This window comes from Hemibagrus wyckioides, linkage group LG07 (assembly GCF_019097595.1).
Source record: "Hemibagrus wyckioides isolate EC202008001 linkage group LG07, SWU_Hwy_1.0, whole genome shotgun sequence".
Taxonomy (NCBI): Eukaryota; Metazoa; Chordata; class Actinopteri; order Siluriformes; family Bagridae; genus Hemibagrus; species Hemibagrus wyckioides.
The window spans coordinates 26,436,566-26,453,505 of record NC_080716.1 but is presented as its reverse complement, the minus strand read 5'-3'; the positions used below and the strand labels follow the sequence as shown (position 1 = coordinate 26,453,505).

The window sequence follows — 16,940 nt, the reverse complement described above, 5'->3', positions numbered from 1 at the left end:
CCATTTGGTAGACACCCTTATCCAGAGTGACTTACATTTTTGTCTCTCTTATTTTTAATACAACTGAGGGTTAACGGCGTTGCTCGGGGGCCCAGTAATGGCAGCTTTGTGGATTTGAACTCACCACCTTCCGAACACCTTAACCACTAAGCTGACACATCCCCCATAAATGATAGTTCAACTAGAGTTGGGATTATTAATAATCGTCTTTAAGGCGCAGTTGGATAATCAGCTGCTTTAATCCCTGTCATAATTATCGAAGAATATATAAGGGGTTGTTGGAGGTGTGGCTATGAAATGATTGACAAGAGGCCAAGCCAAATCCAATGGAACCTTCCAAAACCTAAAGGAAGTTTTCTTTATATGCATAAATGTCCACATTATTTGCACTAGCAAGAAATGACAAATCTTGACTATCGCATCTTAAATTGCAAGAAAGAACATTTATGGAGTTTGTGTATAGTGCAAGTGATCTGTCAGTGTCAGGAAACACCTGACTGTGTCAAAACTAGCAGCAGAGGAGCACTGAGCTGACGCTGATGCTGATGCTGATGCTGACGCTGCTCAACATCCTACCTGCACTTACAGGTGTCCTTTTGTCTCTTCAGCCAGGTGTCGCTTTGTGTGTGAGAGACATGTTAAAGCACATTTTCTCCTTAGCCTTCCTCACACACTGCTTTCACACCTGGAACAGGTACGATAGCAGACTTCAGTACTGAGAGAAAAAAAAGATGTGTATCTCTCTCTCACACACACACACACACTACATTCAACTAAGCTATCCACAAGTTTGCTAATGGTTTGCTAAACTGTGGTAAAGAATGTACATTGGTTGTTATTTGAGTAGCTCAGCTAGCTGGCTAGTAGTTCTAAGTTAAATCTAAGTATTTTTGTCTTTGTAGTAGTTAAACTTCTTTGCCAGTAAGGTAATGAATATAGATGGGTTATCATTTAAGAGGCTAAACTAGCATGTTAAACGTTTGCCAGAATAAGGTCATAGGTGAGGTAATCCCTTGAGTAAATAATCTAGCATGCTAATAGCAATGAATTTAGCTTGGTTTTTGTTAGAGTCGCTAAACTAGCTTGCTAACTGCTAATAGTGCTTAAGGTTTGCTTGTGTCTCAGTAACATGCCTCATAAAACAAACACATAATAACCAAAAATAACTGAAATCAGCTTCTGAAACGATTTCAACAAACTTACAGTGAACTTTAGACATTGCATCTGTTGATTTCACCATGAGCTCAAAGAAATGACCGTTTTAAATAGAAGTTTTTCTTAATGTTATTAAAACACAAGATATGGATTTGTTTTATTTTATTTTTGCATGAGGAAACTCATCAGAAAACGCTGAGTCAAGGTTAGGACGATTAATAAATAAAGTTATTTATAGAATAAAGAAACATATCAGTTCATATTTCCCCTGTTTTACAGCGAGGTTTTTTAGCTAATATTGTCATCTGTGGGTTAAGAATTGTTTTTATCTGCGCCAAAATTTGTTTGTTTATTTATTTATTTACTTATTTATATTTGAAGAACGAAGCATTTTGAAGCATTCTGAGTATTTGGAGTGTTTGGCACACAGGTGCTGTCAAAGCTTTTTCCTTTTTTTTCTAGCTGAACGGTTAGATGGATGGAAGATGTGTGTGTGTGTGTGTGTGTGTGTTTGAAAAGTTCAAAGTGAAGCATGTGAGCTTTTTTTCCAGTGCAGGCATTTTAATCCCTCTCAGCTGGTCTTTCAGACGTTCAGCCTGTTTGCCTCACCTTAATGAATTTCTTTTGAACTCCGCTCTCGGTGAGAAATTCCAACCGAAAACAAACAGCGTCGTATAAATCCAGTTTTCTTTTAATACTAATGTATGCTACTAATGTATGCAGATTTATCAAGACTCTTAGCTGAAGCATGGAGACACGTGCAATGAATCCGAGGGAAGAATCTTGTAATCTAATGAAAATAATCCTGTATTAGTCACTCAGACAAATCTGCAACGCCTTCTGATGAGACCGGTAATAATAATAATCTCAGAGTAATCAGACTGCGCTTCTCTAAATAAAGCTCTGACGTACTTGCGATGGCTTTGCGAGGGTTTTTTGGATAATCATCGATGCTTCCAAGTTTTCGAATGGGTTCTGCTTGAAACGTTCTCTTAAAGAGCAGCCGACTTTATAGAAGTTTCCTCGCAGAATCTTTAGGGTTTCTTCCAGAGGGACGAGCAAAGTTGTTTACGCCTCTGTTTGTTTTGAAGCGAGAACAGTCAGCGTTTCTGTTTATTCTCGACTCAGATGCTTTCATAGCAGGTGAAGAAAGGGAGAGTTTATTATTTATTTATTTATTTATTTATTTATCTGCCTACTTGCATTCTTAATTCCTTATCTACTTAATTATATGATAAACAATATGATGTTATTTATTTGTTTATGTATTTCTTGGTTTTGTTTATTTGCTTACCTGCTTACATACATGCTTCCTATATGGAGGGATGAAAATGGATACTCAATTTATTTATTTGTATGTTTGTTTGTTTACTTACATGTTTACTTTATTTATCTTTATTTATTTATTTCTTTTTAGTTTTTTATTTATTTATTGTTTGTTTGTTTGTTTGTTTGTTTCTGCACATTGGATACAATCAAATTGTTGATGTTGGTATTTATTTATTTAATTATTTATTTAAATTGCCTCGTCAATCTCAGTTTTGTGAAGCTTTTCGTTTTTTTTTTTTTTCCATCTCATTTTTAGTTCATGTCGCTTTTGTCTGATTAAATATTCTCGTGATTCACTTGAAATCTCAGAGAAATTGCGAGTTAATTCCTGATTGTATTTTAGTATTTTTAGTCGTATCTCAGATCAAAAGTGTGATTACATTTTATAAACATTTTGGTAATGTATGCATACATTAGTGGTTCAGAAAACTTGCTTGTTTTCTGCACTGGATAATAGGCAACCATTTTAAACAAAAAAGAAAAGAAAATACAGTATTGACCGAGTTCTTATTTACATGTGTAATGTGCTAGCTCTTAGTCATCTTCAGTCTGAACCTCACGGCCCTCCTCTGACTGTTGTGTGATGTGCAGGAGACGATCGAGTCCAGAAGATTGCCGGAGATTATAATCCCCTCACGGCAGGTGAACAGCCAGATCAAACGCATGAAGAGAGACTGGGTTATTCCTCCCATTAACGTACCGGAGAACTCCAGAGGACCTTTTCCACAGGAGCTGGTCAGGGTAAGGTCTCTCTCTCTCTCTCTCTCTCTTTCTCTCTCTCGCTTAGAAACTCTTACACACTTCTATCATCCAGGCATGTGTGTGTAAGTCAGAGGCTTACATCGCCTGCGGCTACATCGCTTCACCATAAAGCCTCATATACGTGTTCTATCAGCACTATACAGCACGCTTGAACCGTCTTCGCTGCAATCGTCCTACGCCCTCATGCATAGCTTGCCCCACAGACAGCATATAATCCCAGCGCACTCCAGAGCACCCACACAGTTCACACACCCACACACACCATCTGCTAGTCAAAGAAGCCTTCTCGAACGCCAGCGCCAGAGTGTAGCCGTGACTCCAGAAATGAATATTGGCAAAGTTGTAATTAATTTCAGCATGACACCAGAGAACTTAATCTGCCTTGAAGCACCAGACGAACACACACTAGAGTTTAAAAAAAAAGAGTGTGAGCGGTCTGGAAAGCTCGAGGTCTGAGAGGTCGCTCCTTCAGGACTTTAATGGTTTGTGCTTCACTCCTGTTTCTGTGTGTGTGTGTGTAGATCCGTTCGGACCATGATAACAAGGTGAACCTGCGCTACAGCGTGACCGGCCCTGGAGCTGACCAGCCGCCCACCGGCATCTTCTCCATCGATCCCATCTCAGGAGAACTGAGCGTGCTCAAACCGCTCGACCGCGAGCACATCCCCAGCTTCCACGTGAGTACAGCTTTATTCAAATAACTAAACGACACACGTTTCAGTAAAATAGCTTTTACTTAATTGACTCGCTGTGTGTAGTGTTCATTCCCTGGGGAGAGAAATGAAATGATGCTGAAAGTGCTGCATCGTCAATTTTTTTTGAACTTCAGATACAGTAAACTATTCTTGAATTGGTGACGAAGCCTGAGTTCAAAATTAAGACGGAGATGAGAACATTTAACCTGAACACCAATCGGTCTTTACATTAAAACTCAATAATCAGTTGGCGCTCGCTTTAGGTACCTAAACACTGCATCCCAGAGACACCAGTCGTCTAGCCATCACAATTTATCCTTGTCAAAGTCACTCAGATTCATTCCACTTGCCCATTTCTCCTGCTTCCAGCACGTCAACTTCAAGCACTGACTGTTCACTTGCTGTGTAATTTATCCCCCTCCTTGACAGATGCCTCTGTAACTGGATAATCACTGTTATTCACTTCACCTGTCAGTGGGTTTAATGTTATGGAGGACTGGTGTATATTTTTCTCCTCAACAGTGAGCTGTGCAGTCTGTTATAGATTTAAGAAATGATTACTTGTATATAATTCATTTAAATGGAATGACTGAAGCAGCCATGTTGGTTTGGTTTTCTTAGTCATGGTTAGATGGAGAGGCGGCCCTGGGTTTAAGCTTATTTTGTACTTTATGGCTTATTTATAGGAAAAAGAAGAGTGTAGTGTTTGTAGTCTTAAATGTCTCATATGTAAACTTTTAGAACAAAAAAAGTTTGTTGTCTGGAGCCACCTGCTTGGCCACACCCACTGGATTTCTGCAGCAGTCCACTTAGTCATGCCCACTAAGCTCCTCACATCTCTGCAGTGTCCAGTTAAACACACCCAACATCTCTTTGCACCAATCCAGTTAGCAACACCTATCAGGTCTCTACACCAATCCAATTAGCCACACTCATCATCTCTGCACCAATCCAATTAGACACACCCATCAGGTCTTTGCACCAATCCAGTTAGCAACACCCATCAGGTCTCTCCACCAATCCAGTTAGACACACCCATCATCTCTTTTCACCAATCCAGTTAGCCACACCTATCAGGTCTCTGCACCAATACAGTTAGCCATGCCAAAGAGTTCTCTGTAGCGATCCACTTAGGCAAACCAACAAGCTCTCTCCACTTAGCCAAACCCACCACTTAACCATGGCCCCTCATCTCTCTGCAGACTCACCTTATTTTTCTTGAGACCCCTCCCTTCAGTTCTTCACAGTCATACAGTTACCCATGTCCAGCAACTCTCATTCACTTAGCTTCACCACTTGGTTTCCAGAAAATTTAGCCATACTCTCATTTAGTTCTTCGCAGTCATCCACTTAGCCCCTCTAAAATCCTCTTAGCTTCCCGAAACCCCTCTATTTAGCCACACCCCTTTCGCTTTTCAAATCGGTCCATTTAGCCCCTCACTCTTATCTTTCTACAAATGTCCATGTAGCCCCGCTCTTTTTCATTGTTTGCAGTTGTCTCAGTAAACTGACCCCATCCCCCACCCCGACACCATATCCCCCAGCTGTATGCAGTATGTAAAGGGTAGTTTATTAATCTAGCATGGACACAGTGAAAATGTATTATATTATGCATAATCTGTAATGATGTCCCTCACACACCATGTAGCAAATGAGATCCAGGATACATAAGAGACATTTTACTCATTTCCTGCTTTTTATCTAACACGGCCTGATTGCCTACATGGAGATGTCGGAACGAAGCACTTGCTCTGTTTATACCATATATAGTGAAAGATAATTTTTTTTCCCAGGGCGGGGGGGTTGGGGGTAGGATGGCAGGCTCTCTGTCTGACACGTACATTTGTTATGTATGTGTTTTATGCTGCACATTTCAGTGCGACTTAAGGCAGTAAAAATGAGGCATATTCCTCGCCGCCTCAAAACGGAACGCGCATCGACACGGCCGTATCTGCGAATTTACTGCCACAATTTCACAGTTAGAAACTGCATCTTCAAGCATTACTCTCAGCAAGTTCTCACAGAGCTCATGAGTCTCTGGCATTTCAATTAACACCCTCCCCACACACATGCACATACACACACACACACACACACACACACACACGTGTGTGTGTAAATGTTCATTTATATCATTTAAGACCTTGCATAATTTTGCAGTCTGAGAAAATGATGACCTATAGAAGCTTATCTGCTCACTAAAATGTATTGTGTGTGTGTGTGTGTGTGTGTGTGGCGTATAAGTGCTGCATAATAGCACATTATGATTTTACTGCTACACATTGTAATTGTAATATGCCTGGTTATTTATTTCAACAAACTGATGAGGCTGTAATGTGTCACATTTTTTAACACACTTATTGAACTAAATGTTTAGAGTCCACAAAAATAGTTTCATTTTTACACACTCATTTGCATTAGAGTTGTTTGAGATATCGCTGTCAAATACACACACACACACACACACACACACACACACACACACACACACAGATACAAAGAAAAACATGATACACTTTACTCTACAAAATTGGGCATGAATGAAATGTAAACATTTGCACACACGCCCCCTTGCAGATAGGGGCAATAGAGAGCACCAGTACAGCCAGTCACACCAGTCACACTGGATCCAAAATGTCTACACTACAGCTTTCTTTCAGTACTGTTTTATCAACATATTCTCTTGTTGACTTCCTTTTTGCATAATGTCTGCGTCACTGAAGCGGCCATACGTGGTACGATTTTTAAAATAAGATCGCCGCTTTAACTGATAGCACAAATGCACACAATGTGTTATCTATCTTTAGATGTCCTACCCCTTCACTTGTAGGACCCCTTCCAAAACTATGATTATCTGTTTAGCCATGCCCCCTTTTGCTTTCTGTAAGAGTATATATATATATAGATATATATATATATATATAGAGAGAGAGAGAGAGAGAGAGAGAGACACTAGAACTAGCTTATTTATGGCAGATTTTCAAGGATGATTTGCAACAGTTTGTACAGTTTGAAAGCAGGAAATCTAATATATCTTCAGAAGCCCATGCTGTGAGTGTGTGTTACTGTTGCTGTTAATGTATATCCATTTTCGGGAATGTGTGTTTAAATCATCTGTGTGTGACGACTGGTGCGCTTCAGCGCTTGTAAAACCACCATTAGTCTATAATTATGAACGCTTAGAGATTTTGCAGGTACTTTTGGTATTTTTTTTTGTAAGTCACTCTGGATAAAAGCACCCTGCCAAATGACTAAATGTAAATGTGTGTTGTGTGCAGCTGAGAGCGCATGCAGTGGACCTGAACGGCAATCAAGTGGAAAACCCTATTGACATTGTGATCAACGTGATCGACATGAACGACAACCGACCTGAGTTTGTTCATCAGATCTGGAATGGGACTGTACCAGAGGGCTCCAGGCCAGGTGTGTGTGTATGTGTGTGTGTGTGTGTGTGTGCGTGCATTTGCATTTAGTCTTTTGTGAAGTCCATAAAAGAATCAAAGGTCCTCATGAATATAGGAAAGTGTCAAACGTCCCCATAATCACCTAGTCCTAACAAAATTGGGGGAAAACTGTGTGTGTGTGTGCATTTAGTGTTTGTGAAGTCTAAAAAAGGATCAGAGGTCCCTATGAACATAGGAAAGTGTCAAATGTCCCCATAATCACCTAGTCCTAACAAGAATTGTGGAAAGGTGTGTGTGTGTGTGTGGTTGTTTGTGCACTTTGTGTTTGTGAACCAAAAAAAAGGTTCTAAGGGTCTCAAGAAGAGTAGAAAGTGTCATATGTCCCCATAATCACATAGTCCTAACAAAAATGGGGGGAAAGTCTGTGTGTGTGTGTGTGTGTGTGTGTGGTTGTGTGTGCAGTTAGTATTTGTGAAGTCCAAAAAAGGTTCAAAGGTCATTATGAAGATAAGAAAGTGTCAAATGTCCCCATAATCACCTAGTCCTAACAAAAATTACGGAAAGTGTGTGTGTGCATTTAGTCTTTTGTGAAGTCCAAAAAATGATCAAAGGTCCTCAAAAAGAGTGAAAAGTGTCATGTGTCCCCATAATCACCTAGTCCTAACAAAAATGGGGGAAAGTGTGTGTGTGTGTGTGTGTGTGTTGGTACAGATATACTCACAATGATGGCTATTGTCAAATGTCCTCACAATCACAGGTCCTCAGAACAATAGAGCATTTATTAAAGGTTTTATTTGAAAAATCAAAGCTAAAAGATGGAACTTTGTGTGTGTGTGTTGCAAGAACCAAAAAAGGAGCAAAGCAATGATAGGAGAGTTTCAATTGTCCTCAATAATAAACTCTGAAGTTTATAGCTCAGTTTCAGTGTTAAGAGTGATTACATTAAGCATCTGTTGCAATTGCTATGTCACTGGAAGGTCCCCAGAAAAGTTGAAAAACAAATGTGTGTGAGAGCTTTACAAACATTTCACCTTTTCTGAGTACTGAAATGGACCAGATGTCCTCACAAGACAGGATAGTATCAGATGTCTCCACAATCACCAACAGAGCATGTTTTTGTTTATTTTAAAAAGGCCATCATTGAAATATTCATTTCAGTTTAGTGAATGTGAAGTTAGAGCATATCTTTAATTAATTAATTAATTAATTAATTAATTAATTAGCCATTGTAAGGTCCTCACAAATGATGTAAAATGAGCTTGTGCATATGTCTGTGTGTGTGTATATATGTGCATGCCAGAGAGGTTGTTATTGATTATTAATGTTTCTTCGGTGCGCCTGTAAGTGCCTCGGCGTAACAGAGCTCATTAAAAAGTTTTTGGGATGATAAACTGAGGACTCATTTGAAGTGCTGCTGCAGTCATTAAGAAAAATCTTAAATTAATAATTCTAACCGAGTTACCTTAATTGCGTATTGATGAGAAAGCAAGAGAGGAACAGGACTAGTATCGACAGTAATGGATTGTTGTCTTTTCAGGCACGTCCGTGATGACAGTAACATCCGAGGATAAGGATGACCCACGGACACATAACGGCCAGCTGCGCTATAAGATCCTGTCCCAGAACCCCGAGAGCCCGAGCGCTAACATGTTCACCATCAACAACAGCACCGGCAGCATCATCACCGTGGCAGCCGGGCTGGACCGAGAGGTAAAAGCATGTAGTAGCTGTTGACGGTGAAGCTTTTCAGATGACAGTGTGCGAGTTTGTTGTCAGAAAATCGATCTTATTACCAAACTAGGGTGACATGCTGCCTGAAATAAATTTAAGACACATCGCTTATACAGCAAATACCCAGTGGTTCAATTGCTGTAAAATAATTACAAAAGAAAATTTAATTTAAATATATTTTTTACTTATCAAACCATTTTGGCTACAGTACCCACAATCCTTTGAAACCAAATATACAGTATGAGAGTATAATGAATATACAGTAATGTTAAATAATAACAAATGTGACAAAAATCTTATTTAGTTTAATCTGGAATATTGTTGTGCTATTTCTTTTCCTCTTTCCTTTTCCTACATTTTGTACTACAAACTTCCAAGTTCAGCTATTTGTGTAAGACATTATAGAAACATTATGAAGTAACAATTACAGTAAAACGTTTTGCACACACTTTTCTTGGATTGTAATATTCCTAAAATTTTCCAACACTTGTTGGCTTGTTATAATAATAATTATACAGAATCGTTATGATTCCCCAAACTCCGCCTCCTGCTCCAGGATTGGTCCGTAGTTTCTTGCACAATGTCCTCAAGTGCAATACTGTGATATTTCCCAATGACTGGTTGCTCTTCTGTCTGTGAAGATGATACTGGATGTATCTTTATTTATGTAAATGTGCAAAATTCTGATAGATGTGTGACAAAGTTTTTTTTTTTTTTTTGATTAGTCGATTTTTGCACTCAGTAATCACATTACATGCGGCGGCTTCATGACAATTTCCATAGTAAACAACATAATGCTGGAAAGCGTTATTTAAATGATTGATGATCGTGACAAAGAGGGATTTTCTGATTTAAATCCTTAAAAAAAAAAAAAGAAAAGAAAATATGGAAATAATCATCGCACTCAGAGCAGAGTGCTCTTTAACGGATGGTTGTTAAACACGTGGAGACGTGTAGCGAGGAAGAGAGTTTAGCAGGGTTTCATGCTACTCTAGAACATTTAATTCAGCTCATTAGCTAATTATAAAGTCCTCATTAGCTGAGTCAGGTGTGCAGTGTCTGGAAATCTAAACTTGGGGAACCCGTGTGAGAGCAGGTTGGACAGATTCCTGTTTCAGCCTCGTTCCTTCTGGTACCTAATGAGGCTTTTAATGGCGGAGTGACTAATGTCGGATAAAATGTCTGCTGCTGATGACTCGTCACTATCCCAGAGTGGGAACACCTTGGCTGTGCAAACAGCGAAATATTTACCCTGCATGGGAACACTGTGTGTGTGTGTGTGTGTGTGTGCGTGTATATATATGTGAGCTGACAGAGTGCAAGAACATGCGTGTGACCTCCAGTCATCTCAGGCCTGTTTAATTAAACTGCCTTCCAGACAGAAATAAAAGCTAAGTAAAATAAATAGATGTTAAAATGCTAATAAGGGACGCCCTTGGTCAATCTATTCCGCTCCGTATCCTGGGTAATGTATGCAGCCGGGCTATTAATGAAGCCGGAGTGCGATACGCAAGTAACGCTATCCGCCGCCCACCACGCGTTATTGACACTGGCCTTGCAGGATGTTAATGGGGTATTAAATATAATGATTAGCACAGCAGCTTCACTCTGGGAGTGCAGGATGCATGATGGACCCATTGATCTCTCCCTTTTGCTCTCTCTCTCTGGTCAGAAAATAAAAGAGTACAGAGTTTAGGGAAGACTTTTTACTCTTTATAAAGTGTGTGGAAATCTAAAGACGGATAGATAGATGATGTTCCTGGTGCAAATTAGGCTCGGAGTTTCAGATTCAGCACTCGCAGGTTTGTTGTGAAGGTTTGTCCTTTGATTGAGGAGAAGGTTTAATAAGGAGCAAAAAGTCATGGAAAGCACTGAATATAATGTAAACGTGATTATTATTATTTTATGGCTCTCAGCAGGGGTATACTGGAAGCTGGCTTTTCCGAACCAAGCAAACTAAAACACCTAGAAATGTCTAAATTATTTAAATCTTTTTTTACTGGAATGATTTTTTAAAAAATTTGACATGTACAGTTTGTGAACTGTTTTTTTTTTTAACCACAAGTACATTTTAAAATAGCTTTTTAAAATCTGAAAAAGTGATCCCTTTGCGCAGTGCAGGAGCATCGCAGACATTTTGAAAGCTGGGATCTGATTACAAATTGAATTGAGTAAGATAATATCCATTTCCAACAACTTAATCAAACCATGACACTCGCAGTGAAATGAGGATATCACTTAGCTGGGAAGGTTTTAGACATCTTTAGGTAGACTGACTTGTTTGTTAAACTGACTTTTTACACGTCAGGATGAAGAAGTGTGTGGTTTTGGTGAAATATACAGTGCATCATGGTATATACATTGTATATTTGTATTGTAAGATCGGGGTTCAAGCCCCAGCACCACCAAGCTCCACTGCTGGGCAATTGAGCAAAGCCCTTAACCCTCCCTGCTCCAGGGGTGCTGTATCATAGCTGCCCCTGTGCTCTGACCCTGACTTCCTCAGCTAGGATATGTGAAGAAAAGAATTCCACTGTGCTCTAATGTTCTTTTCCTTCATCTCTTCTATTAAAACTTTCTTAAAACAGAGGGGTCAAAAAATAACATTTGTTATTAGTATTTAACTATTTTTTTTTTCAGCTGACAAGTTTTCTCACACCACCACAGAAATAATCTGGATCCCAGCCTGATTGTTTTGTTTCTCCTTCCAGAAAGTTCCTCAGTACAAGCTGATCGTCCAGGCCACTGATATGGACGGGAACCCGATGTACGGCCTTTCCAACACCGCCACGGCCGTCATCACAGTGACCGATGTCAACGACAATCCTCCTGAATTCACCAACGATGCTGTAAGTCAAACTCACTTCTATTAACATATTTTATTCTTTGTTAAACGTTTTTCATGGAATACAAAAGGATGCGAGTACATATTGTCAGGACGGTGTTAGTATGTTGCAAGTGTCTGACATTCTGCACTTATAAGGTTCGAGAGCACAATTTTTTACACCCTTAGGACACTGATTTTGGGAAGTGTTTTATTTAATTTATTAAAAATCATTGAGAGATGAGATGAGATGAGATGAGAAGTGAGATGTACCTTTATTAATCCCCTGTACAGGAAATTCAAGTTGACACAGCAGCATAAATAAGTGGAATAAGATCAGAGAAAAGCGATACATCAAAAATAGTGTGAAATAAAAAAACACCATTAATGAAATATTAGAAACGATGAAATCGTTAATTATTATAAAAGGTCTAGTAATGTTTTGATATCAGTTGAAAGGTTTCCATTCTGAATGTAATTCAGTGATAAACTTGAAGGTGCCTCCAACATAATATTCAACCTTTGATTCTAATTTCTCACCTTAAACATCACCTACTTCAAATCAGGATAGGACACCAAAGACTCTTCTGTTTTCACTTCCTTTTCTATCCCTTTCCCTTTTTTTTCTTTTTCTTTTTAGAGAAACGATGATTAAATATGAACAATCAGTACAGTTAAACCATTTACCCAGAAATAATAAACTTTTGCACCTAAATATATTTTCACAATAGTTCCTTGTTCCTTCCTACTACTCTGAGCCTCTGTCCCTCTCTCACGCTTGTCTCTGTAAAACAGGGACATTATTAGCAAGCTGCTCTGTTCAGTATCTGCTTGTTATACAAAACAAGAGGAGAGGAAAAAGTGTGTATATTGGAAGTGGAAAATTGTTAAAGGAAGGGATGAAGGACATCTCTTAATATTTTTTCTAAAGCTGTGCAACAGCCAGGTATATTTGAAGAAGAAGCTGCTTGTATTTGACAGCCAGTTTTTTAGATATTAATGAGGGCTTCAAAAACAGTACCTCTGGGTTTTGTTTAATCAGTGGAGGTATTAAGGGCCGTCTCGCCGCCTTGGAGCTACTCGTCCTGCAAAAAGCTGTCAGGCTGACTTCTTTTCCATCAGTCTCTCTGTCTCTCTCTCCCTCTCTCTTATTCTCTCCCTCACTTACTCACTCAGAATAACGCAAATCACGTTTTCCAAACGTGTCTGATTCGATTACCTGCTGAGTATCTCACATTCACTAGCATGCAGAGGAAGTATTTCAGCACGATAACATCATTGGGTTTCATCACGTAGATTAAATTCTCGTTTGTAAAGCGCATATGAGATGTTGGGAAGTGATTATGAAGTGGGAAAATGGAAGCAATGGTAAAATTTATTGTTCGTTCAATAGTATCTCAGGGCAGCGGGTAAAATTGCTTCAGAGTCTGCGATTTGATCCTGAAATCGTCTGCGCAATAAGACTTCCTTCAGGTTCTCTAGGTCCCTCTCTTCTCCTAAAACTGTGGTGGGAGGCAAAGTGCTGACTCTGAAATGACCTCTAGGTGTGAATGAGTGTGGGATTGTGTTATTTGTGTGTTGGCCTTCTACCCAATCATCGTTTATCCCAATCAGTGTTCCTGAAATTAGCTCCAGATCAACCAAAATTCCTACATTTTCATGTTTTCACAGTTCTATGGCGAAGTGCCGGAAAATCGTGTGAATGTGATTGTGGCCAATCTGACTGTGGTGGATAAAGACCAGCCCAACACTCCAGCATGGAATGCGGTGTATAAGATCACAGCCGGAGATCCTACTGGCCGCTTCTCTGTCCCCACTGACCCCACCAGCAATGAGGGACTGGTCACCGTCGTCAAGGTTAGCAGAACTATCCAGAACCTGTCTTCAACTCATGTTTACTTCTTTTAAAAAATTGCTGGAATTAACTGACATTGTTTGGATTGATGTCTGTAGACGTTTTACTGTCTTGAAAAATTTGCTTGCTTCCTTACCTTGAAAAACGGTATAAAATTCAGGATAATTTATTAAACTGTTGGCTCAAAATTGTTGTCACAATCCTCCCAAACAGCCCATCGACTATGAGATGACCCGGACGTTTCTGCTCACTGTAGTGGTGATGAACGAGATCCCTCTAGAGCGAGGCATCCACCTTCCACGCCAATCCACCGCCACCGTCTCCGTCCGTGTCATCGACGTCAATGAGAGCCCTAACTTCGATCCCAATCCTAGGCTCATCAGGCTGGACGAGGGTATGCCGGCCGAGTCAGCGCTCACCACGTTCGTAGCGCAGGATCCGGACCGTTTCATGCAGCAGACCATCAGGTACAAGTGCTTCTGGTGATTTAATTATTTGATATAATAAACTTACAGGAATGATCAAGCTTTACTTATAGTTCATCCCAGTCCTGAAGAAGAAAGCAACTAATTTGGGTTCAAATTGTAGAAACATTCAAAGGGGATAAGGGAACCCATGTCCCACCAGTGTTTTCACTGAAGACGCCAAAATCATATACAATAAACACCCAGTGATATGAATCAGTTAACTACATAATCCTCAAACATAATAAACTCAGATTTACAGTCTAATTGAAAAGCATTAATTTTCACGCTGTTAGAAATGTAATTCTCTCCATCATTCCCAAAGGTCCTTTTGCTTTTCTGAAATAATCCTTAAAAGTTTCAAGCCAGAATCCCTTTAGAAACCAGAACGCTACCTTTCCAAAGAACCCTGGAGAACCCTTTTTTGTCTAAGAGAGCATGAGCAACTCCTGTCTTTGCACTGATCTCTTGAGTGTATGGGGAAATTCTTAAAAATTAGGAAAATTCTTACCTTCTTCTTCAAATATGTAAATGTAAATTTTTAATTTGTTGTTCGGAGCTAGACATTTTTAATTCATTTGTTTGGAATTCATCATTCAAAGTTCTCTGTTTGTTAAAATTCTTCATTTTTTGTATGTGGAAATTTGTTGGTTAAACATACAAGCTTTTATTTAATTGGTTGTACTTGAAAATTATTAATTTTTTTACTTTGTTGATTGGATTTGGACATTTTCAATTTGTTATTTTGGGAATTCATCATTTTGTTTGTTGGAGGTGGAAATTTATTCATATGTTGGTTAAACTTGCAAATTTTTTAGTTCTTCGTTTGTTTATTGGTGGTGGAAATTCTTCATTTGTTGGTTGGGCGGAGTTAGACGTGGGTTGATATGGAAATTTGATCTTGCGTGGAATTAGCCAAGCTATTAAACAGTCTAACATTCTTTCTATGATAGATACTCCAAACACTCAGACCCAGCTGACTGGCTGAGGATTGACCCAAACACTGGACGCATCACCACCATCGCTGTTCTGGACCGAGAGTCTCCATACGTTCAGAATAACCTGTACAACGCCACATTCCTCGCCACCGATAACGGTGAGTTTAAACACCTGCTGCATTTGGGGAAAAAATGACCATTGAGTAACTGAAAAACTACAAGACACGAACTAAATAATAATCATTTTGGGAAAAAAAACTTCTGGTATTAAACAGTCTGTCATTAAATATGACATCATTCTGAAAATAATAGGTGACAATAAATAATGATGACAAATCTAACAGAATTTTATATGCGTATTGGTAAGGATACTGTTTTTCATGGATAAAACAATTAAGCAAGAAATAAATAAAAAATGCAGATCAATTTAAAAGTAAATGTTTTAATCTCAGGATATTTTTCCTGCATCCCTGTTTTTTTTTGTTTTTTCTTTACCCACACCCACACATACAGTTTAATATAGATGCAGAAAAAAAATGCTTTTTAACCTAGAGATTTCAGAATAGCATCGACGCCTTTTAAATGATAGAAACTCATGCATCATGCAAAAAATATGGTTTAAACATGACATGATTTGATCAGGCACTCTTTAAGACCTCCTCCTCCTCCTCCTCCTCTTCCTCCCGTTTCCTCACTGATGGATGATTCAGCAGGTCTGTCAGTTTGCCTTAGACCACTTTCGCCACAGCTCATCCGAACCACTCGGTGTAATTATTTTATCTCTCACGACTCCCACTGACTCATAGCTTTTTTTTTTCCAGGTGAAATGTTTATCCGTGGTGAAAAACAAGGGCAATGCTGAGCCCTCGAGCTCTGCCCAGACATATTGCTCACGCTAACACGTTCTCCTCCTCTACACATCAGAGGTGTTCTCAGGTTTCTCACCCAGGAGGTGCGAGTGCAGCGCCATATTTAGCATCAGCCAGAAACAGAGACACCTTAAGCAAGGTGAAAGCGTGAGCATGCACCCTGTGGATTTGTGCACTTTTTTTTTCAGTGACGCAGATGCGGGTAAATGCTTGAGCGTGCCGCTGATGAGTTAGCATGACCTCTGTGTGAAGAGACACAGCTTTGGGCAAGTTCTCTATTTCTGCACTCATGACCTCATTTCCAGGCTGTTATAAGAACACCACTGCTGATTGGGCGCACAAGATTTTGGAGTATGGACACGTTTCAAACACAGTTCAGTGGTCATCTAGGGATCAGAAGGGATTCACTGTGCCAGCTATGAACGTTTTGAATGCATGCTGGGATTTTTCAGTGCTTAAGTTAATGTATCCAGAATTACCTCAGAGTTAAACGAGGCGAACGAGTTTAACTCTCCAGTCATTTATTAAATTCACTCAGGAATACAAACGAATGGCCGACTTTGTAAACAAGGCGCTGTTTGGTTCTCTGGCAGCATTCAGAGCCGAGCTGAGGCCAGTAATGACAAAGCCTCTTCCAGTAAAAAGATTTGTGGTTAGAGATGGTGCGATGTTGGCCAGGCGCTGTGGCTTTCTCTGTGGCCTAAATAGCAAAAGCTTCTTACTCACAGCAAAAGTTCCCAGGCTGCTTTAATATGCAGTGTGTATCAGCAGAGGCACTATAGACGATACACACTGTACATAAGAAGGATGATGTGAGAAGCAGTCAGATATCCTCGCTGCGCCGCGGTGATCGGAGAACCGCAGTGAGAAAATGAGTTTAGCAAATTGCATACGGTTATGAAAGCGAGACCACG

The 16,940-nt window shown here is 39.6% G+C and overlaps 1 protein-coding gene across 1 annotated transcript in view; it reads left to right on the top strand.

The window, feature by feature from the left end:
* The window catches only part of LOC131355945 (cadherin-2-like), a 92,712-nt gene that overhangs the window by 62,954 nt on the left and 12,818 nt on the right, over positions 1-16,940 (top strand). The window contains exons 4-11 of the mRNA XM_058394567.1: positions 3,076-3,225; positions 3,768-3,923; positions 7,220-7,364; positions 8,883-9,055; positions 11,788-11,925; positions 13,572-13,757; positions 13,969-14,222; positions 15,173-15,315. Coding sequence (XP_058250550.1) covers positions 3,076-3,225; positions 3,768-3,923; positions 7,220-7,364; positions 8,883-9,055; positions 11,788-11,925; positions 13,572-13,757; positions 13,969-14,222; positions 15,173-15,315 — 1,345 coding nt within the window. The remainder of the gene's footprint in view (positions 1-3,075; positions 3,226-3,767; positions 3,924-7,219; positions 7,365-8,882; positions 9,056-11,787; positions 11,926-13,571; positions 13,758-13,968; positions 14,223-15,172; positions 15,316-16,940) is intronic.